Below are 21,133 nucleotides of genomic sequence, written 5' to 3'. Positions count from 1 at the left end.
GATTCGCCGCGCGGCCACCGGTAGCCGTCCGCCTCCTCTGGGGCTCTGCTGTCGCCGTCGATCGATCGGCTCCTTTCCGCCAACTGCCGCCGCGACTCACTTTCACTAGCTTTGCACTAACACAATCGATCATGCATGCACACACCCCCGCCTGAGAAAACAAAAGGCGCGAATTATTTTTGTGTTCCTCTGTTGCCTGTTGTGGTTTGTTTATCTTGGGTATTCCGGCCAATATGAGATCTGATGGGATCGAGGAGAAAGCGACACTGCCATTTCACATCTTGGAGATGGGAAATTGCTCCTGAGTTCTCACTCAATTATTCTGGGAATTGCTAAAATAATTACCGCAAATATTGTTAACTATGATATAACTGCACTGGAATTTTTATATAGCTTAAGTACATTTTTTATGGAAGTTACATGTATTTTAATAATAGTGCAAATACATTATAAATTATATTTGAAAGTTTTCTGACAATTTTCTAATAGTCTTATCATTTTTAATGTCTTTGAACTTATCCCTTATATACGCACTTGAATTTTTATTTTGATTCTCACTATATGCATTACATTAGTTAACTGTTAGTTTTATTCAAAATGACTTTATTGCCTATTTCTCATATCTATGTGCTACCTAATTAAAAATATAAATCTCAATATAACTTTTAAATTTAAAATAAAATAAAATGAGATAAATTATTTATGCTAAAATTATATAAGTTTTGAAATTTTCAAACAAAATTTAAAATTTTCAATCAGATCCATGCAAGGATTTCATTGGGAATTGAAAACAAAAATTTTTTTTAGTTGATTTAAAATTTTGGTGAAATTGTTGTATGAATATCATTAAATTTTATTTTTATATTTATTAAAAAAGGTTGAATTTTCAGTTTTCAATTTTTCAGACAAATAATCTTATCTTCTTTTTTTTAAACAAATGAATCTTTGTTCATGTTGAGAATCAAGTTTTTTTTTTTTAAAAAAATAAGCTAGTGTATAAGCAAGCGAGTGGGATAATATAGTCATTTTGAAAAAAAAAAATCAATGACTAGTTCACATTGAACTATGTAAGATTGAGATCTTTCCCCAGTTTTCCCAACTCATCTTCCTTGTTTTTCGTCCGCATGCTTTTTAAATTGATAAATGGTACGTTTTTTTAAAAAAGTTTATATACAAAAATTGCTTTAAAAAAATCATATTGATCCATTTTTAAAGAAAATAATTAGCTAATACTTAATTAATCACGCGTTAATGGATCGTTCCGTTTTCCATGCGTAGGAGATGAGTTTCTAACCCAAATCAATGAACACAGCCTAAGAGGTCAAATAAATTGATGGTAAACTCAGGGATATATAAAGAATTTCTTCTTTTAAAGAAGCGTAAACCTCATTTAGATTGAGTGCGTGTAGAATCTTTTTCCTGAGTTCCTACAAGAAATAATATTGTACTCCTACGTATCGAAGTCATGCGAAACTCATGCATGGCCTTTTCACGTTTTTCTTGTTAAGAAACCCCAAACAACAAGCTTCTAAATTAAAACGAGCATCGCATGGGCTGTGTAATTTGGTCGCATGATTGTTATGTTGGGCATTAATATTTTCAGCGTTTAAAGAAATTAACTTGACAAGCTAATCACTTTCAAAACTAACGATATACTAAATCAGAGAAGTAGAGAGCGTACCACAAATGAGGATAGGCATGCATGATTGAAGATTTGAAGAGCACATGAGAATTATACTTCGCTTATTTCAGCATAACTAAAACTTATTATTATTATTATTATTATTATTATTATTATTATTATTATTATTATTATTATTATTATTATTATTATTATTATTATTATATAACCAATATCTTTGTCTCGCTGGCAATACGATTCCAAGCTGTGTGTATTTTTCACATCAGTTTTTTTACACATATTGTAACAAACCTAAAACCTTTGTGTATTTTTCACATCCTAATTCACGCTGACAACAAATCGACAACCAAATTTAATTTATAGTGTCATTGTCCAGGTTCATCAGTAGAAAACAAATCTCGCCAAACCTTGCAAATAAAAAAACAAAAAAAAAAGAAACAAAGTACTCATCCGGATATAATTATAATTAACTCGGCAATTTGGTTCGACGACGTGATGAAAAAGCCGCGGCGGGCGCGGGCGTGCGCAGCTACGCGGCGTGGGTGCGGGGGTTAAACAAGGGAAGGGGTTTTTGGCGTCACTCGCTTCTCTCTCTCCCCTACGCGCCGCCGGCGAGATGCGGAGCCTCGCCGTCGCGAGCCCCCTCCCGCCCGCCGCCGCGGTTCGCCGCCGGCCACGCGCATCCGCCTCCGGAAGGTTCGGGACACATCCCTCTCTCTCACTCTCACGGCCATCCCATTCCGCCGCGTTGTGTGTCGTTGTTCGTTGCTGCGAAATGGGTCGCGTGCGTGCGTGTGTGGGTGGTGGGACGGACTCGCAGAACGGCCGTCGCATTTCAGGTGGACGTCGCGCGGGTGGGTTTCCGGCCGTCACCGGAGGGGTTGCGGTCACCGGCCCGATCGCCGCGGCTAGCGCCTCGTCCTCCTCCGGAGAGAGGCCGCAATGGATGTGGCTGGCGTGCTTGCAGTTGGTTTTGCATACTCAATCGGAGATTTGAGATGTTCGAGTGATGGGAGGTGGTGTAGGGAAATCCGGCTGTGGGTGGTGTTAGAGTTGGTGGATGAGGCCGATTGGTTGCTCCCTTCTCTGCTTTGATGGGATTTATTAATAGTTCATGAACTGAGAGTTCTGCGTTTCATCTCTCTCGACGTAACTGTGGAATTTCTCGTACAAACTGTTTCAGAATTCAGATTATGCGATAGTTTTAGCCTTTGCCTGTGCAGAGTGCAGTCACGGAAGAAGAAAACAGACGATTGATTTCTTAGTATTAGTGCCAACCATGCAAATTCAGGATAAGCCATGAGATCTTCAGATTTCATACTGTTGGCCTCCCAAGCCATAATTGGTACAAGACTGATGGAATTCAATTTTTTCCTAAATACCAGTCTCCATAAGTTGTGAAACAAATGGTGGGTCAATGAAATATTTGAATCAATTGTAATCTGGTGGGCTTCAACGGAGATTAGTTTAGTCCATGTCAATTTCAATCAACTCATTACATCATTTTTAGATAAGATATTGCATTGTTAACTTGCTGTTACTACTTGTTCACTCCATGCAACGTCTTCTGTACAAGTTTTAGCTTATCTTCTTCTCATAACATTGATGCTATGCTGCTTGGCAAATCTTCAGGGAAGTGATTTCACAATGTTGGAAGTGTGAGATAAATCAGGACCAACCTTTGGGGAACTCCCTAAGGTAGATAATTCCCCCTTTTGCAGTGAATGCTGCTGTACATTAATAAAGTACCTTTCAACTAGAACTATGCTGTCATTTGACAATTTCACTTGCTGTTTAGTTGTAAAAGTCATTCTCAGATACAGTTGCATTTTCACTGCTTGCTGTCCGATCTTCTAAAAGTTATTCAATACAATTTTTAGATACAGTTGCATTTGCACTGCTTGCTGTCCGATCTTCTAAAAGTTATTTAATACATTGTTCCTGGAACATGTTTTTCAGTCTAGTCTGGGACGGAGGGAGCAGTAATTAACTTCTGAAGTCTTGTGTTATCATCTGCATTATGTTCTAGGAGTATATGATAACGATATTTCTTCATCAGTTAATATTCCTTTTATCTTGTTACTGTCTTATTCAGGATAGGTCACTCACAAGGTAGTTTGCAAAGACATGGTTCCAGGAATTTGCTCGCAGCTGCTGGTATATCTGCTTTCCACCATGCAAGACTATTATTTGATTTTCTTATCTTTCAAGAAATTAAATTAGCACTGCCTTATCTTTTCTGGAAATATTTATAATTTATTTCTTAAAACGTGGCTGTTAATTCAGCTATTAGTTGAAAAATATGGATTGGTCTTCATTTTGACTAACCAGGGTGCTTTAGTGATACTTTTTATTGTTCAGACTTGCTCAAAGGCCTGGGTATGGCAAGGCACAAGACTTGCCCTGGGCCAATCTACCTTAAGCTTGATGCCTGGAAAAAAATAGTTTATCTGCTTTTATGCAACAGTGCTAGTTTATATTATGCCATATTGCAATACATACATAGTTTCCTTCCCATATTTGGCTTGCGGGTGCCTCAGTTTCCAAGGTCAACCTGGGTCAGTTTTTGAATAGCTCATTTCAGTTAATCTGTTTCAATTCAACACAATACTGCAATATTAGCCTCTCTCTTTCTTGTTTCCATCTCAGTTTTCAAGTTCATATAGTGCTATTGGTGTCGGTAGTCTATAACATTCTAACCTTATTTTACCAGACATTTAACCATGTTAATTTATTACGTCTCTCTGCATGCATACTTTTTGCTTGCAGCGGCTATTTCAATTGAACAAGCTGAAGTCAGTACTTATCTTCCAAAAGGTGACATGTGGTCTGTGCACAAGTTTGGTGGCACCTGTATGGGAACACCCCAGAGAATTCAGAATGTTGCTGATATTGTTCTTGGTGACTCTTCTGAGAGGAAGCTGATCATTGTTTCTGCAATGTCCAAAGTCACTGACATGATGTTCAACCTTGTGCATAAAGCTCAGTCAAGGGATAATTCTTATGTGACTGCACTGGATGAAGTTTTTAATAAGCATATGGCTGCAGCAAAGGAACTTCTTGATGGAGAAGACCTAGCAAGATTCTTGGCTCAGTTGCATTCTGACATCAGTAACCTGAGAGCGATGCTTCGTGCTATTTTTATAGGTTTGAGCTTTATCCATATCCATGTTAATTTATTTTAAGTTAGAAGTCTTGTTTTCGGTGGAATATGTGTTGTTGCATGGCTCATAGGAAGTTTGTTTGCTTGATCCTGAGCTAACCATGCTTTGACATTTACATCAGAAGCACCATCGCTTGATAGTATTTATCTTTTATCAGTGTTTATTTTTTGAGGCCTATGCATCTGTTCGAACAGTGACGTTTTATCCACTGCTGCCAGAAACTTGCAGTGACCCTGCTACATCTAGCCTAAATTAGGGGGAAACTATCATACTGTTTCCAACTTCACTGCAGTTGTTTGAGTATATATGCAGTAACATGAGTGTCATGATTTTTTTAGATGTTTAATACCTTTGTTTGTTTATGTATGTTTCAGCTGGACATGCAACAGAATCGTTCTCTGATTTCGTTGTTGGGCATGGAGAGTTGTGGTCAGCTCAAATGTTGTCGTATGCTATAAAAAAGGTGACGTAAAAAATATGCCTGAAACATTTTTACAAATATCTCTAAGGTTCAACAAAATGGATTTTGCAGATGGTTTATTCATTCTGAATCAATATTTCCTACACTGCATGGATTATGTTAATGGACAACTAAACTACAATGATACAATAACATTTGCACATACTAATACCCTCTCTTTCAACAAACCAGAGTAAAATGTGAAGTTAGTATCAGGGGTAAAATTAAGCCTTGAAGTCTGAAGAGGCTGTTCTGACTTTCCAAAAGTTCAGTTACAAATCCTGCAGCATATGCAGCAACAACATATGCTTTTGTAGTTCAGACCTTGTCTTAATATATTACGTGCAACTGCCAGTCTGCCACCATATGATGCTGTAGTTCAGTAGGACAACTTGGTTAATATTAGTGTGTAAATGTTACTTCTCCATTCTTAAATAAATGTCATTTTAGAATGTGTGCATTCAAACCTTGAAATCATAGCTTGCTAATATGTGCAAACATGTTACGGTTTAGTAAGTGAAAAAGACATTAGTAGATTTGTCATGAAAATATTTTAATGTATTTATATTTGGAATTATTTTATGAATATATGATTGTAAAAAGCAACCATGGACATGACTTGTAAAATGAGAAGTAAAAATGAATGACAGGAATACTTACTACTTCCTGATCAATGATATATGATATATCTTGAATAAATTTATGAAAAGAGAAACAACATACTCTCCTTTTCCTTTATGACAGAATCTAGAAATTTGATCTATTGCTTGCCTTCTGAACAAACTGACCTGACATGTACCACCCTATCTAAATCATGCAGTCTGGGGTGCCTTGCAGTTGGATGGATACAAGAGAAGTTCTAGTAGTGAAACCTAGTGGTTCTAATCAGGTCGATCCTGACTATTTGGAATCTGAGAAGCGACTCCAGAAATGGTTTTCACGACAACCAGCAGAGATAATAATCGCTACTGGGTTTATTGCCAGTACAGCCGAAAACATTCCTACTACGCTTAAAAGGGATGGAAGCGACTTCTCAGCATCAATAATTGGATCCCTTGTTAGGGCATGTCAGGTCACTATCTGGACTGATGTTGATGGGGTATTTAGTGCAGATCCTAGAAAAGGTTTGTCCTACAAGAGTCTTAGACTAAATGCTTGCCGTTTGATTATCAAACATTTGCATACGCAATACTATACTTAGGGGAAATTGCAAGGAAATTCTTTATTTACACAGGGCTGTCTCTTTTACCAATGAATTAATTATATGTCTGATTAATAATCTTCTGATGATGCAGTTAGTGAGGCTGTGATCTTAAGCACATTATCTTATCAGGAGGCCTGGGAAATGGTAATGTCTCTTAGGGCATTTGTTCGTTTACTGCCATTGATTTGTTTTATTACTTGTGCACACTGAGGCATAACAAGAATGGGAAGCAGCATGATATGCAAGAGGGCCTAGTCCATTAGAAGAGTTCTTTTCATCACTCTGATGTCTTTCACGGAGGCGAAGTGGTTTACTGGACACTGTGACCCAGCAATAGTGCCTCTTTTCTTGCATTCAAAATCGCACCAAACTTTATTGCTTTCTTGGATCTGTTCTCTCCTTTCTATTGATCTAACTTGAATATGTTCTGTGCAGTCATATTTTGGTGCAAATGTTTTGCATCCCCGCACCATTATACCTGTGATGAAAGACAATATTCCTATTGTCATTAGGAATATGTTCAATCTATCTGCCCCTGGAACAACAATTTGCAAGCAGCCTGCTAATGAAAATGCTGATTTAGATGCTTGTGTCAAATCATTTGCTACTATAGACAAATTGGCCCTTGTTAATGTGGAAGGGTAAGTTAGCATAATTTATTATTCAAACTTCCCTGTTCAATTGTACATAATCAAGTTATGCTTTTAGTCACATACAATACTTTGGGATCTTTGATAGCTTCAAGCCATCAGAAGAATGTTTGTGCCTTGTGTTTCGGATGAAATATGCTAGAGGTCCTGTTTTAACATGCCATTTACAACTCTAGGTGCTGATTTTGTGCTGATCTAGCAAGTTTAAAGAACAAGAGAATTAAATCATCAATTCCAAATGCAAGATGTCCTTAATAGTAAAACTGGTTTCTTCTGTTGTCTTAATGGTTCAGTATGTTTGATGCAGAACTGGAATGGCTGGTGTTCCAGGTACAGCAAGTGCCATATTTAGTGCTGCCAAGGATGTTGGAGCTAATGTTATCATGATATCTCAGGTACGTTTTCTTTTGATATTTTGTATCTCCTTATGATTCATTAAGGTTCTTCCTCACTGCAACATCTGTTCAGGCTAGCAGCGAACACTCGGTATGCTTTGCTGTTCCAGAAAAGGAAGTTGCAGCAGTCTCGACAGCCTTGCATGTTAGGTTTCGTGAGGCATTAGCAGCTGGAAGGCTATCTAAGGTAACTATAGTTTTACAAATGACCATGTGAACACTTTCTTTCGTTCTTTGACAAATATAGTTTTGATGTAAACCCTGCAAATGTTACCTTAAAAACTGGAGTTAGTTTCCCTCTTCTAAATGTATCGAACATGCTCGTATGACCAAGGATGAGTAGGACAGACAATACACATATCCGAAGTCCTGAGCAAAGTTAACTCAATAGAAATAGCACAACCCATATGATGTACGGTAATGCAGACTAAGACAAGTACAGTAATGCAGACATGATAGTTTTGGAATATTCATTCTATGTTCACCAATATTGTGCCAAATACCATTGTCATACAAAATGTTTGGGTATTTGCATTGTTTGTGATCCTCCTTCCTTGCAATCAATTATTTCCAGGTCGAAGTCATTCGTGGGTGCAGCATTCTTGCTGCTGTTGGCTTGAGGATGGCCAGTACTCCTGGAGTCAGTGCAATCCTTTTTGATGCATTAGCAAAGGTAATTAGAGTGTTGGGTTGATTGAATTGAGACTTTATTGTTTCTGGGACTGATTTATCCTGTAACAATGGATTCAGGCAAATATTAATGTACGAGCAATAGCCCAAGGTTGCAGTGAATACAATATTACTGTTGTGTTGAAGCAAGAAGATTGTGTGAGGGCTTTGAGAGCTGTTCATTCAAGGTTCTTCCTCTCCAAAACCACTCTTGCCGTTGGGATCATTGGACCAGGTTTAATTGGTGGAACACTTCTTGACCAGCTGAAAGATCAGGTATCTTTTGTTCCTTAGTCTTATCTCTCTCTTCCTTCCCTTGTGCTGTGGCTGCCTCCATTGTGCCACTTGGGTCTAGGAACAACTCAATTAGGTCTGCAGGCCGTCACCCTAACCATGCCCATTACATTGGGTATGACAAGATTTCAAGAGCATAATATACTTGACCCATTTTGATCCTAGTATGATCAAGACTCAGTATAAACCATTCATGTTACAAACCCTATACAAAAAGTGATTTGTTTTGGCTTTATCTCACAGTGGAGCAATTTAAAGTTTGACTTCACAGCACTTCTACACTTTTACTGATTTAGATACTTATGCAGGCTGCTGTTCTCAAGGAAAATATGAATATTGATCTACGTGTTATTGGAATATCTGGCTCAAGAACGATGCATTTGAGTGACATGTACATAAGTGAACCCTCTCTCTGTGTCTAAACTCAATCTTCCTCTATTCCTCAATACAGTTTCATTGGTAAATTCTCTTATATGATAGACTAAAAGAGGGTGTTGTACCATTATTTGGTCTATTGGTCTTTCTTTTCACCATTCTCGTGAATGTCAATGTCATCATGTAATTGTCATGCTTTGTTGTCCATCAGATTCTGATGCTCCCTCATTGTGCCACCCTAATAATGATTAACAGGAAACTATTTTTTGATGTACTGTTATTGAGATATCACGTTACATTTGATGGACAGTACTTGCTTTTGTATGATAACATGCCTTTCAAATTTCCAGGAGTCATATCCAATTAGTAAGGCATGAGTTTTTCAAGAGTTTGAATTACATATTGACCATCATTCTTATGTTTTTTTTTCCTTGCCTTGCTGAATAAACTGCTTTATTAACTTAATAGCTTGGTCATCACTATTTTTTAGTTTTGCTGGTATATTAAATTTTGCTCAAATCTGCTTGTTTCATTGGTTTTGTTTGGCTTCTTTGTGTAGAGGGGTAGACTTAAACCAGTGGAAAGAGCTTCTACGAAAAGAAGCAGAACCAGCAGATCTTGATAGTTTTGTTCGCCATTTGTCTGAAAATCATGTATTTCCAAACAAAGTTTTGGTGGACTGCACAGCAGATACATACGTAGCATGCCACTATTATGATTGGTTGAAGAAGGGTATCCATGTCATCACGCCAAATAAGAAAGCAAATTCTGGTCCGCTTGATCGGGTAATTTTCTTACTGGCAAGACTTGTATAGGCATATATTGTTGCCTTTTTATTTTGAAACAATCTGTTTTTTAGTTGTTCAATAATCGCCGACCGAGTCTGGGTAGCTAGTTGGTTTTTACTTCAATAAGAATTCCCCGTGTTCAAGAAACCTGCAGTGAAGACGAACTAAGAGTCGGAATTATTTGTTCATGACTGATCAACAGATAACTTATTTCTAAGAAAATCCATGAAGTAAATCTGATTACTAGCCTGTTAATTTCATACATAGCCACTGGAAACTTAAGAAATCAATGTGCATCTGTCGTGTAGCATTGTATGCTGCTGGGTTGTTTATCCACTATGAAATCATTTTCCCCCTTTGTTTGCAGTATCTGAAATTAAGGACTCTGCAGCGTGCATCGTATACTCATTACTTTTATGAAGCAACTGTTGGTGCTGGCCTTCCAATCATTAGCACCCTACGAGGTCTTCTAGAGACAGGTGACAAGATATTGCGTATTGAGGGCATTTTCAGGTGCGTTTATGCTTCAGTAATGTACCAGAATTAAACTTGACAATATTGTAATTTTACTAAACCACAAAAATTCCTCAGAAGTTTACTTGGATAGAAATTCATCCTTTTGTGTTCCATAAATTAGACAATGTTGGCTGATACAGTGTTGATTGTTCCATTGCAGTGGGACTTTGAGTTATATTTTCAACAATTTTGAAGGTACACGAACTTTTAGTAATGTTGTTGCTGAAGCAAAAGAAGCTGGATATACAGAGCCAGATCCAAGAGATGATCTATCAGGAACTGATGTTGCCAGAAAGGTAGATACTGGTTTACTTTGGTTAGAATTTCAATGGTTACTCTCATTAAAAAGAGGATGGCACTCAGGATGGGGCAATTTTCTGGTTTTCTTCATTCACAAACTCAAAAGCCATACCATCCCGGGAGGAGGTCGGATACATATATATAGCCATAGCTGGCTGGATGGCTGCAAGCTAATTGCTGCCCACACTAGTCTAAAATTTGAACGCGATGCTGTCCTAGAGAGCATCCAAACTGAATAAAGCATAAAGCAGATGCTAGATGCTGTCCTAGAGATGCTAAAGCAAAACCGAAAGATGCTAAAAGCAAAACTGAAAGGGTGCTGTCCTAAAAGGGAAAGCAAGAGAAGGTCCACAAGAACCAAAGGCCACAAGGCTTATTCCATCATTCTCCCCCTAAGTCTTATGCGTCGTCTTGTGGGAAAGTTGGGCCATCCCGATCCTGGAGCAGAGCTCGAGGAACTTGATCCTCCCAAGAGGCTTGGTGAGCAAGTCCGCAAGCTGGTCCTTGGTGTTGATGTAGCTCGCCTTGATGCTCCCTTCCTCCAAGTAGCTTCGGATGAAGTGGTACCTCACTCGGATGTGCTTGCTCCGTTCGTGGAAGACGGGGTTCTTTGCCAGGGCCAGAGCGGACTTGCTGTCCACCCTGAGCTCTACCGCTCCAGTGTCTCTGCCAAGGAGATCACCAAGCAGTCGAGCAAGCCAGAGCGCCTGGGTCGAAGTGGCGGATGCCGCCATGTACTCGGCCTCGCAGCTGGACAGGGCCACCACCTGCTGCTTGACCGACTGCCAGCTAACGAGGCACTCTCCGAGAAAGAAGAGAATCCCGCTCGTGCTCTTGCTGGTGTCGATGTCGCCGGCGTGGTCGTTGTCGCTGTACCCGATGAAGTGTGCCTTGCCAGGACACCTCGGGTAGTAGAGACCGTGGTCGAGAGTCCCCGCAACGTAGCGGATGATCCTCTTCACAGCCTGCTGGTGTTCCGTCGTCGGTCGCTGCATGAACCGACTGACGTAGCCGACGGAGAAGGCCAAGTCCGGCCGTGTGTGGGTGAGGTAGCGAAGGCTCCCCACAAGACGCCGGTACTGTGTAGCATCCACCTCCTCCGCCGTGCTGTCGCGGCTCAGCTTCAGTCTCTCCTCCATCGGAGTGAGAGCTGGGTTGCAATTGGTGAGCCCAGCCAGCTCAACGACGCACTTGGCGTAGGCGGTCTGTCGAAGCGTCATCCCGGAGTCGTCCTGGTGCACCTCGATCCCCAGGTAGAAGGAGAGAGGCCCCAGATCACTCATCTGGAAGGTGGCCTTCATCTCCTCCTTGAACGCCGCGACCTCCGCATCCTTGGTGCTGGTGATCACCAAGTCGTCGTCGTAGACACCCACCAGCAAGGCATTTCCTCCATTGCCCCGCCGGTAGATGGCCGCCTCGTGCGGGCTTTGCTCGAAGCCCATCCCCTTGAGCGTGGAATCCAACTTGGCATTCCACACCCTCGGTGCCTGCCGCAAGCCATAGAGGGCCTTGTGCAGGCGTAGCACCTTGCCCTCCTTGCCGGGGATCACAAATCCCGGCGGCTGGTGCACGTAGACCTCCTTCAAGTCGCCGTTCAGAAACGCCGACTTGACGTCCATGTGATGGACGCCCCAGCCTTCCTGAGCAGCCAACGCAAGAAGGAGTCGCACGGACTCCATCCGTGCCACGGGAGCGAAGGCATCGTCGTAGTCGATCCCCTCCTGCTGCACGAAACCGCGTGCCACCAAGCGAGCCTTGTGCTTGACGATGGCTCCGGCTTCATCCCTCTTTAGCTTGAATACCCACTTAAGGGTGATCGCGCGGTGACCACGAGGGAGGTCAGCAAGCTCCTAGGTGCGGTTCTCCTGAACCGCGTCCATCTCCGACTGCATCGCGGCACGCCATGCCGCGTGTTTCTCGGCCTCTGCGAAAGACCGAGGCTCACCGTCGTCGCACGCAAGGTGCAACTGCGCCTCCAGGTCGCGAGGCACCAGTCCCGGCATCGGTTGGTCGCCGAGAAGATCCTCCATCGTACGGTACCGTAGCTGCTCGCCGTCGTGGTACGCGTCGATGCGCTCCCCGTCGTGGGAGAGCGGAGTAGCGAACTCCACCGGGCTGCGCTCAACACGAGCTGGCGTCGGAGTAGACGTGCTCGGAGGAGTGGCTGCTGGTGCTGGAGCATGTGGGGTCACCGGCTGGGATGGTGTCGGCGAAGAGCTCGTCGTTGCTGGAGCCGTTGCAGAGGGAGACGAGTACCTTCGGCTCATCAAGGTGGAGAAAAGCCGCTGCGGCCGGTGCCGCTGGAGGTAGCTCGATGCTTGCATGAGCCAGGAGCAGAGCCGGCTCTTCCTCCACCCGTGCGATGTGGGCCTGGCCGCGTCGTGGCTGTCGACAGTCTTTGGCCCAATGGCCAAGCTTGCCACAGTTGCGGCAGGCGTCGTCTCGTGCCGGCTTGTGGTTGCCGGTGGCGCCGCCCTGGGCGCCTCTGCGGGCGCCACCCTCGGCACGTCTTCGCGCCCATCGTAGCTGGACACCTCCCCGCGCCTTGCGCTGCTTACGGCCGTCTGTCGGGGAAGATGACTCCCCCTTCCTCCCGTCACCCTGAGAGGCCTCCCACTGCTCCCGAGTGAGATGGAGCTTCCCGCCAATGGTGATGGGCCCCGAGAGAGGCTATGGCTCATCACCATCGACGACCTTGAGGCGACCTAACGCCTCCTCGATCGACATCGTGGAGAGGTCCAGCAGAGACTCGATCGAGTGAGCGATCTGCCTGTACTTCTCTGGGACGCAGCGGAAGAGCTTCTCGACAGCTCTCTCCTCGTCGTAGGTGTCGTCGCCGTACTGCACCATTTTCTGCAAGAGAGTGTTGAGACGGAGAGCAAAGTCATCAACATCCTCACCTGGCTTGAAGGCCAGGTTCCCACTCCTTGCGGAGTGCCTGCAGTGTGGACTTGCGGGCGCGGTCGCTGCCGATGCGTGCCGCAGCGATGGCGTCCTAGGCCTCCTTGGCAGTCCGCTTCTGGGAAAGCGAGAACTGCATCTCGGGCGGGACTGCAGCGATGAGGGCATCCAGTGCCCGCCGATCCTCGTCGTAGTCGACGTCGCCGTACCGGACTGCCTCCCACATGTGCTGCACCTGGAGCCTCACCCTCATCACCGCGGCCCACTCGATGTAGTTGGTTTTGGTGAGGGTAGGCCACCCACCGCCGGGACCAAAGTCCCTGACCACCGTCTGGACGCCGTGGTGACCATGGCGCCGGTCAGGGGAAGGAGAGCCGCGCTGCCTGCGAGGGCCGCGCGTGGGCTCCGGGCTGCCGCCGGCACGCCCACGCCCGTCTGGGTTCCCATCGGCGGGCGCGCGGTCCCTTGGGCCGCCGCCGCCACCGTGGAGGTGGGCTGCTGCCCACCGCTCTGCTCGCTCCCGTGCCCTTCCTCTTGCCAGCTCCTCAAGCTCCCTGTCGGCAGTGATGTCGCCGGCGATGGAGCCGTTGATGCTGCTGCGCAAGGTCTCAACATCTACCTCCGCTGCACATGCCGCATCTTCCGCTGCCTCTGCCTCCGCCTCCGCCCTGGCTGCTGCCAACTTCGCTGCCGCCAGTCTGGCCGCCCTCGCTGCTGCTGCAGCAGTCTGAGCCGTTGCTCGCCTGCGCTCTTCTGCTGCGGCGAGCTCGGTGTCCTGCTGACGCCGAGTGCTCGAGGCGACCGAACGTCGGACATGGTGCGCCTCCGGGGGGCTACTGTGTGGAAAGGGGTAAGGGAAAGGGGAAGGAGGAGCAGCTGGTGCTGCTGCTGCTGCCGGCTGAGAGCTCAACCGAGCTTGGGAAGGGGTGGAACAAGAGATGTTTAGCCTACAGGAAAGTGTGGCTCTGATACCAGATGTTAGAATTTCAATGGTTACTCTCATTGAAAAGAGGATGGCACTCAAGATGGGGCAATTTTCTGGTTTTCTTCATTCACAAACTCAAAAGCCATACCATCCCGTGGGGAGGTCGGATACATATATATAGCCATAGCTGGCTGGATGGCTGCAAGCTAATTGCTGCCCACACTAGTCTAAAATTTGAACGCGATGCTGTCCTAGAGAGCATCCAAACTGAATAAAGCATAAAGGAGATGCTAGATGCTGTCCTAGAGATGCTAAAAGCAAAACCAAAAGATGCTAAAAGCAAAACTGAAAGGGTGCTGTCCTAAAAGGGGAAAAACAACCTAAAAGTAAGAGAAGGACCACAAGGACCAAAGACCACAAGGCTTATTCCATCATACTTGAAAAAAAGACTCTCAAAATTAAAAAAATAATAGCTATTATTTAGTATTGGACACTATACCAGGACCAATCAGTATCAGCAAAACTTTTTTGCAACATCTGTACTACTTGATAAATATATTGTTCGAACAAAAATAACTTAAGAAATATATGGGCAACTATGATACTCTGTTCTCAAATAGATATCATTTTAGCATGCATGCATCGAAATATTAACTCATTAAAATGTTACTGAAATATTAATATTTGATATGTGAAAATAGCATCCAAAAATTTGTCAATTTTCATGAAAAACCTTTCATGTACTACATAATTATACTTTACTAGCTCTTCTGAATATATTTTAGAAAAAAGGAATAATAAAACTTGTGTATTAGATAATGTGTTGATGCCTTGAATGGTAAATAAAAAGGAACGGCGGGAGTATACTTTATTTTGATTTGGACTAACTCTTCCCTATTAATTAACTTGAATACCTAGAGTAGCATTTATGTTGAGGGTAAAGGATGTGCCCTTTGAGCCTTTCTCAAAGGTCGGTTCTATTCTTTGGTAGTCTTCCTTGTAAGCTATATATTTTTCCTCATGCATGTAAAGACGTATTAGCCTTTAGTTAGCGTTGTGATCTCACCCAAGCTTGGGCTTTGCATTTCTTCTTGAGCATAATTTTTGTCTTCACTTCTTCCAAACGATCACAAACTTTTCAGGTAGCAGATAAATGTTTATATTCTTTTGATGATTTTGATAAACTAACAGCTTGGTATCATCAAGATGACATATAAATCTGAATACCATTTTACCATTTTTCCTTTCTCTTTTCCTTCATCATTTGCATTAGCTGGTCATTTTTGTTTGGAGCAGGTTATTATCCTTGCAAGGGAGTCTGGTCTGAGGCTCGAGCTTTCCGATATTCCCGTAAAGAGCCTTGTGCCAGAGGCACTGAGGGTATAGTTATTTTTCTTTTTGGCATCCGAAATCATATTATACAGTTTGTTGTGCTTCCTAACTTGTTTCGTTGCGCAGTCATGTTCGTCAGCAGATGAATTCATGCAGAAGCTACCGTCCTTTGATCAGGACTGGGACAGGCAACGCGATGAAGCTGAAGCTGCAGGAGAAGTGAGTAGACACTTCACTTCCTTGATTTACCATTATCACTGTAGTGCATCGGCATGTTACTAAAACCAGTGATTTTTCAAATACCACAAAAACCGTGGCATCATATCTAGCATAATTCCGCATACTCCATTCCATTATAAGCTCACAAATCTCCATATACAATAAAAAAAGGGATAATTTTTTTCAGTAGAGGTGATTCAAATCAGTGATACTGTTTTGCCCTGCTGAAGGTGCTGCGGTATGTGGGCGTGGTGGACGTGGCGAACAGGAAGGGCCGGGTAGAGCTGCAGAGGTACAAGAGAGACCACCCCTTCGCGCAGCTGTCCGGCTCCGACAACATCATCGCCTTCACCACGTCGAGGTACAAGGAGCAGCCGCTGATCGTGCGAGGCCCCGGCGCCGGCGCGGAGGTCACCGCCGGTGGCGTCTTCTGCGACATCCTGCGGCTGGCGTCCTACCTGGGAGCACCCTCCTAGGCTTTAACCTTGAGCGTCCTGCCTTCCTCGACAAAAATTGTCTGGAGGAAGATGAGGCGTATTGATTGTGCCCGACTGGTTATTACATCATATATGGGACTGGTAGTATGCAGTATGTATGTTGTTTCTGAATAAGTGCGAGGAAATAAGGTCTTAGAGGTGCTAGATGGTCCTTGGATCAGGTGTTGTTTTTGCCACACAATCCAGAGCCGCTTGCTATCGAACTGCCACATTGTATTGGTGATTTGGAGTGATCTAATAATAATGGCTTAAATTTCTTTTTGCTGAGACTTTTTATTTTCTTGAACACTAGCTAGGAGAGTTGCATATCATCATTTCATTAATTCATTAAGAAACATGGGAAGGGAGCAAAAGCATGGGAATAAAATGCAGTTGCATATCATCATTTCCTTGCGACAACGCCTGCCTCAATGTAGGTTCTCGTGAAACAAGATTCAAGAAAAATGTTGCAAAATAGCTATGATAAGCAAGAACTTGGTGCACATTTTCGGCTTGTCAATGTTAGAGAAACTCGCCATTTGATATAAAGACCCCAAGGTGACAACCTGTTTACTCTGTTATACCGTTTGACGAATAAAGATTGACCATATACGATAACTAGAATTGGCAAAACCCTAATGAGAACAACAGAATCGGAGCATTTCCCGAAACCAAACCAGTCAGTCTACAGACCCTAAACAGAGTCTTGAGAAACAGCTCAAGTGGTCGTGTCAAACAAATTTACGTATGTGATTCGCTGTATGATTCATCATCAGAATGAACAGAAAATTAAACACAAACTAAGAAAATTTAGCATACTATATTTTTTCGACAAATTACCACGCTAGAATATTAAACCTGATCATTTCAAAGATCATATGCAGCTAGCAAAGTGTCATAGAAGTCCCCAGATCTGTAGAGACTGAAGGACTTAGTCGTACAAAATGTTTCATCGCCTAGTCAAACAAAATCTTCTGCTGAAGGCGATCTCAGATGACAGCTGGAGTTGTAGTCTGACCACAGATTACAATCTGTAGGGTAGTACAAAATAATTCCTTCTAGAACAAAAGCAGAAGACAGGGCATGCCATCACCTGGGAGAAACAAAATTCCAGCATGGCATGTAGCTACATAGAGATGCATGAGCCCGTGTCGCAGCCTTCGGCATAGGACATGAGCATGCAGAAGCTCATGATGTGCTTTTGGATCTGACCTTCACTAACTCGATTTCGTAGATGATTGATGAATTTTTGGGTACTTCTCCTATTGCTTTACTGCCATAACTGCAGAATAAATGGTGATCCATTCAGTCAAAAAATAAATAAGTGGTGATCCTTACACATTATGGCAAACAGACGTGTAAACAGAACTTTCATATAACATTTTGCACATAGAACTGAAAGCCGCAAACCGAACAATTCGATTCATACCACATAGCTGGTGGGACGGTGAGCTTTCTTTTGTCCCCAACACGCATGCCTACAGTCAATATCATACTAATTAATTATAAAAGATACTCCAAATTGATAATGAAACATAAATAGCGCCACAATTATTACCACAAATACCGACATCCCATCCTCGAATTACTTTCCCAGCACCTTGAGTTAGGATGGTACACATTTGTTAGTATCAATATTAAGAATTCAAAATAATGCAGAAGTGAATGTGATTTACCAAGCTTGAATTTGTAGGGCTTTTCACCAACATTAGACTCAACAATCTTCCCATCCTGTAGTGTGCCAACATATTTGATAGAAACCTGCACAAGTAAACCTGAGCTGCTTACACCTTATCTTTTGGACAAACAACTTGGTACATGAAATCTTAATGCACTGACTGCAGAGCATGTATAATCAAAAGACTGCCATGAATACTATCAGTAATTCTGAGTACTGATTGCAAGATGATCATAAGGAAAGGGAACATTGCCAGGTGCATAGATGCAAAATCTACAGATACAAAAATATCAAATGCAGTTCAGGGATGAAACTCAGGGGTTACCTTGCTGCCATTAGAAGCCATTTCTGCATCTAGGTTTCCTGTTGACAGATCTTCTACTATCAATCCATCTTCTAATGTTCTTATCTTGTTGGAATGTTTTCCATCTCCTACCTCTAACTGTTTTCCTCCCTTTTTCTTCGATTTCTTTTTTGTTCTGCCTTCTTTTGAAACCAATGGTTCATCTGCATTTGTTAGATCCCTGCTCACGACATTGTAAGAAATTATGTATCAGGAACCACAACAGAAACATATAAGAGGATTGAACTACACATGGAGCAACATTAGACTCAACACTTACATCAAAGGTGCATGATCCTGACTGATGGCATCACCTTTTCTTTTCTTGGCACCATTACTCTTTTTCGTGGTGTCATCATTTAACTCACTATTTGGGTATTTTGTTTCGTCAACATCTTTAGTGTTTTCTTTCTTAGCCAAAGAAACAGGAACAGACATGTTATCTTCATCTTCACTGCAACTATCAAACATTGAATAAGCCTTACACCTGACAACAGGCCTGTGGGAAGAATCATCATTGTTATCATCACTGCTATCAGCTGGGTGTTTCTTCTTCAAGCGACGCCTCTTTTGAACTTTATCTGTTGGCATCAAAATAGAAATTCAGCAAAATTTAGTGGGACATCATTATCAGCGTAATCTGTAGACTAGACATATTGCCAGTAAACAATAGATGTAGGTGAATACAAATTACAAGGAACATAAGCATAAAACAAAAATAGAAACAAAAAGGACAGCAATAACCTAGGTAGGATGGCAAAGGCATGCTATCGTTTTAACTTTACAAAAAAAAAGAGGAGAAAAAACACGTTCACTTAGTGTTCCTAGATTATAGCCATGCAGGATCAGAGAAGATGAAAATATTAAAACATGTTGCCATGCTAAACCTTGAGAAAAGGTACAGCATCTCTATGGGCCTAAAAGAAATGCAGTCCCAATTCTTCTCTTGAGAGACAAAATACAATAGCAAGATAATTTACTCATAAGCCAAGTCATTTTTATTCTTAGCTTTTTAACTAAAAAGATACTATGAAAAAGATAAGTGCGCGATTTCATGAACACTGTTATGTTTAATCAGAAATTTCCTAGCTCTAATGTTGAAAGAATGCTAAAGCAGGTATCAATACGTGATAATATGCTGAGGAATTCAGCTTCACACAAATCAATCACATACCCTTTTTTTTGTGATGATCAGGGGTGGAGCATGCATCACCATCATCAACAGAGTCAGATCTGGACTTATCCTCAGATACTTCAACATCACCATCATCAATAAAGTCAGATTCATAGCTGTCGTCACTCGCGTTAAACTCCTGATCAGTATCAGACTCTCCAACATCCTCCCCATAAGATTCTCTAACCAATGTTAAGAATGAACACTAAGTTTGAAACGTGACAAAGAAAAAAAAGGTGAAAGAATGAGATGAGGCTATCAAGTATCAACAAGGATACGATTCGTCATCTCCTGCATTAGATCTGCCGCTTGAACGAATGTAATATCCTGAGAGATGAATGGAGCTCTGACCAAGTACTGAAAACACAACCTCATCGTCCTCCTCCAACTCAACCTCTAGATGGCACATCTCAGCCAATTTAGGATTCAGACTACAGAGTATGATGGGCGTCTTGCTACCAACATTACATTGTACTATCGTCCTGGTAGCCGAATCGCAACTTCCAAGTGTAGCCTGAAAAACATACAAGGATTAATGTGGCATATTCCTAAACAGATGTAAAAAAAAGGTTATGATGCCTCGAGTCAAACATTCAACCAGTTCAATAACTATAATCAGTTAGAGCAACAACAGCTATACAGATAATCAAATGAGCAATGAAAAATGAGCCACTAATAGGGCTGTCAATACATCAAGTATTGTACTTCTTCAGTATCCAAGATTCCAAGTAATTGCTCCAATGGCATTTGGAAGTTCAAGTTTTCATTAATACAGATTTACTGGCTCATACTAAAACCCTTAAAACAGAAATTAATTATGACAAACATTATATCTCACGAATATTGATTTCAAGAACCATTCCAGAAGCATTCAAGAACCATTACAGCGATCATACGAAGAAGAGAAGGCCCCGACGAACCTGGCAAATGCGGAGGCGGCCATGTGAGGGATCGTGGCGGTGGGTGTAGGGCTTCCCAGCCTTCACCTCCACACCTGCACAGACAAACCCACGCGCTATTAGGAAGAACGCCGACAACGACGACGAGCATTAGGAGGCAAGAATCCGGGGGAGGCTTACCCCAGAACGCCATCGGCGATTCGGAAGGGAAGGGAAGGCGAGCGGACGCGGAGGGCAACGGACGCTGCGGCCGTCGACGGCGGTGGCTCGCTCGCTCCCTCCGCAGGCGGCGGCGGCGGGTGGTGGTGTCGCGGCGGCAGCGGGTTGGCCGGAGGAGGAGCAGGCTTGAAATAGGGGTAGGTCTGCCTTTTGCTTTCGTGGGCTCTTACTGGGCCGACCTTTCGACTTCCTACTTCACTTCGTGGGCTGGGCTTTGTATTTTGTTGTGTTTCCATGTTATCTCAAAGGAATAAGTCTATTTATCCTCCCTCATCTCTTGCGCTTGATTGAATTACATCCCTCAACTATAAAACTGAGTATAACATCTCCCCCAACTTCAAAAACCTGTTCAACTTGACTCCACTGGTTTTAGAAGCGGTTTTTACTGACATGGCAGGTTGACTTGGTCTAAATGTGTTGACGTGGTAGCCTAGTCATTGAAGGAGTTAAAAATAAAAGTGGGTCCCACATGTAAGTGAAAATGATAAAAATAAAAAATGGTGGGGTCCA

General features: G+C 42.8%; 2 protein-coding genes across 2 annotated transcripts; one reads left to right on the top strand and one right to left on the bottom strand.

Annotated features, from left to right (window-relative positions):
* The first annotated feature begins 2,225 nt into the window (after nucleotides 1–2,225).
* LOC4346642 (bifunctional aspartokinase/homoserine dehydrogenase 2, chloroplastic) lies at nucleotides 2,226–16,598 on the top strand. Its single transcript, XM_015756816.3, has 19 exons — nucleotides 2,226–2,338; nucleotides 3,275–3,340; nucleotides 3,738–3,799; nucleotides 4,412–4,789; nucleotides 5,181–5,269; nucleotides 6,087–6,390; nucleotides 6,562–6,614; nucleotides 6,906–7,111; nucleotides 7,428–7,515; nucleotides 7,589–7,702; nucleotides 8,090–8,188; nucleotides 8,266–8,460; nucleotides 8,787–8,869; nucleotides 9,413–9,638; nucleotides 10,009–10,154; nucleotides 10,318–10,453; nucleotides 15,580–15,663; nucleotides 15,742–15,834; nucleotides 16,065–16,598. Exons 1-19 carry the CDS (start codon nucleotides 2,259–2,261, stop codon nucleotides 16,308–16,310), a joined length of 2,748 nt encoding a protein of 915 aa, XP_015612302.1. The 5' UTR covers nucleotides 2,226–2,258; the 3' UTR covers nucleotides 16,311–16,598.
* Nucleotides 16,599–17,146: 548 nt separating this feature from the next.
* On the bottom strand, nucleotides 17,147–20,725 carry LOC4346641 (peptidyl-prolyl cis-trans isomerase FKBP43). Its single transcript, XM_015755324.3, has 10 exons — nucleotides 20,585–20,725; nucleotides 20,426–20,499; nucleotides 19,784–20,019; nucleotides 19,506–19,687; nucleotides 18,612–18,912; nucleotides 18,314–18,512; nucleotides 17,987–18,071; nucleotides 17,869–17,910; nucleotides 17,740–17,788; nucleotides 17,147–17,592 (listed from the first exon to the last, which is right to left on the bottom strand). Exons 1-10 carry the CDS (start codon nucleotides 20,595–20,597, stop codon nucleotides 17,499–17,501), a joined length of 1,275 nt encoding a protein of 424 aa, XP_015610810.1. The 5' UTR covers nucleotides 20,598–20,725; the 3' UTR covers nucleotides 17,147–17,498.
* Between the last annotated feature and the right edge of the window lie 408 nt (nucleotides 20,726–21,133).

This window comes from Oryza sativa, chromosome 9 (genome assembly GCF_034140825.1).
Source record: "Oryza sativa Japonica Group chromosome 9, ASM3414082v1".
NCBI lineage: Eukaryota > Viridiplantae > Streptophyta > Magnoliopsida > Poales > Poaceae > Oryza > Oryza sativa.
Note: the sequence above shows the minus strand (reverse complement) of the source record. Positions and strands in the feature narration are given on the sequence as shown.

Coding starts and splice junctions, on each gene's coding strand:
- LOC4346641 (XM_015755324.3), bottom strand. Junction 20,020..20,425: donor GCCGCCTCCGCATTTGCCAG/GTTCGTCGGGGC, acceptor TATGTTTTTCAG/GCTACACTTGGAAGTTGCGA. Junction 17,911..17,986: donor GCCCTACAAATTCAAGCTTG/GTAAATCACATT, acceptor TCCTAACTCAAG/GTGCTGGGAAAGTAATTCGA.
- LOC4346642 (XM_015756816.3), top strand. CDS start 2,259: ATGCGGAGCCTCGCCGTCGCGAGCCCCCTCCCGCCCGCCGCCGCGGTT. Junction 2,339..3,274: donor CGCGCATCCGCCTCCGGAAG/GTTCGGGACACA, acceptor GCAAATCTTCAG/GGAAGTGATTTCACAATGTT. Junction 6,615..6,905: donor ATCAGGAGGCCTGGGAAATG/GTAATGTCTCTT, acceptor TGTTCTGTGCAG/TCATATTTTGGTGCAAATGT.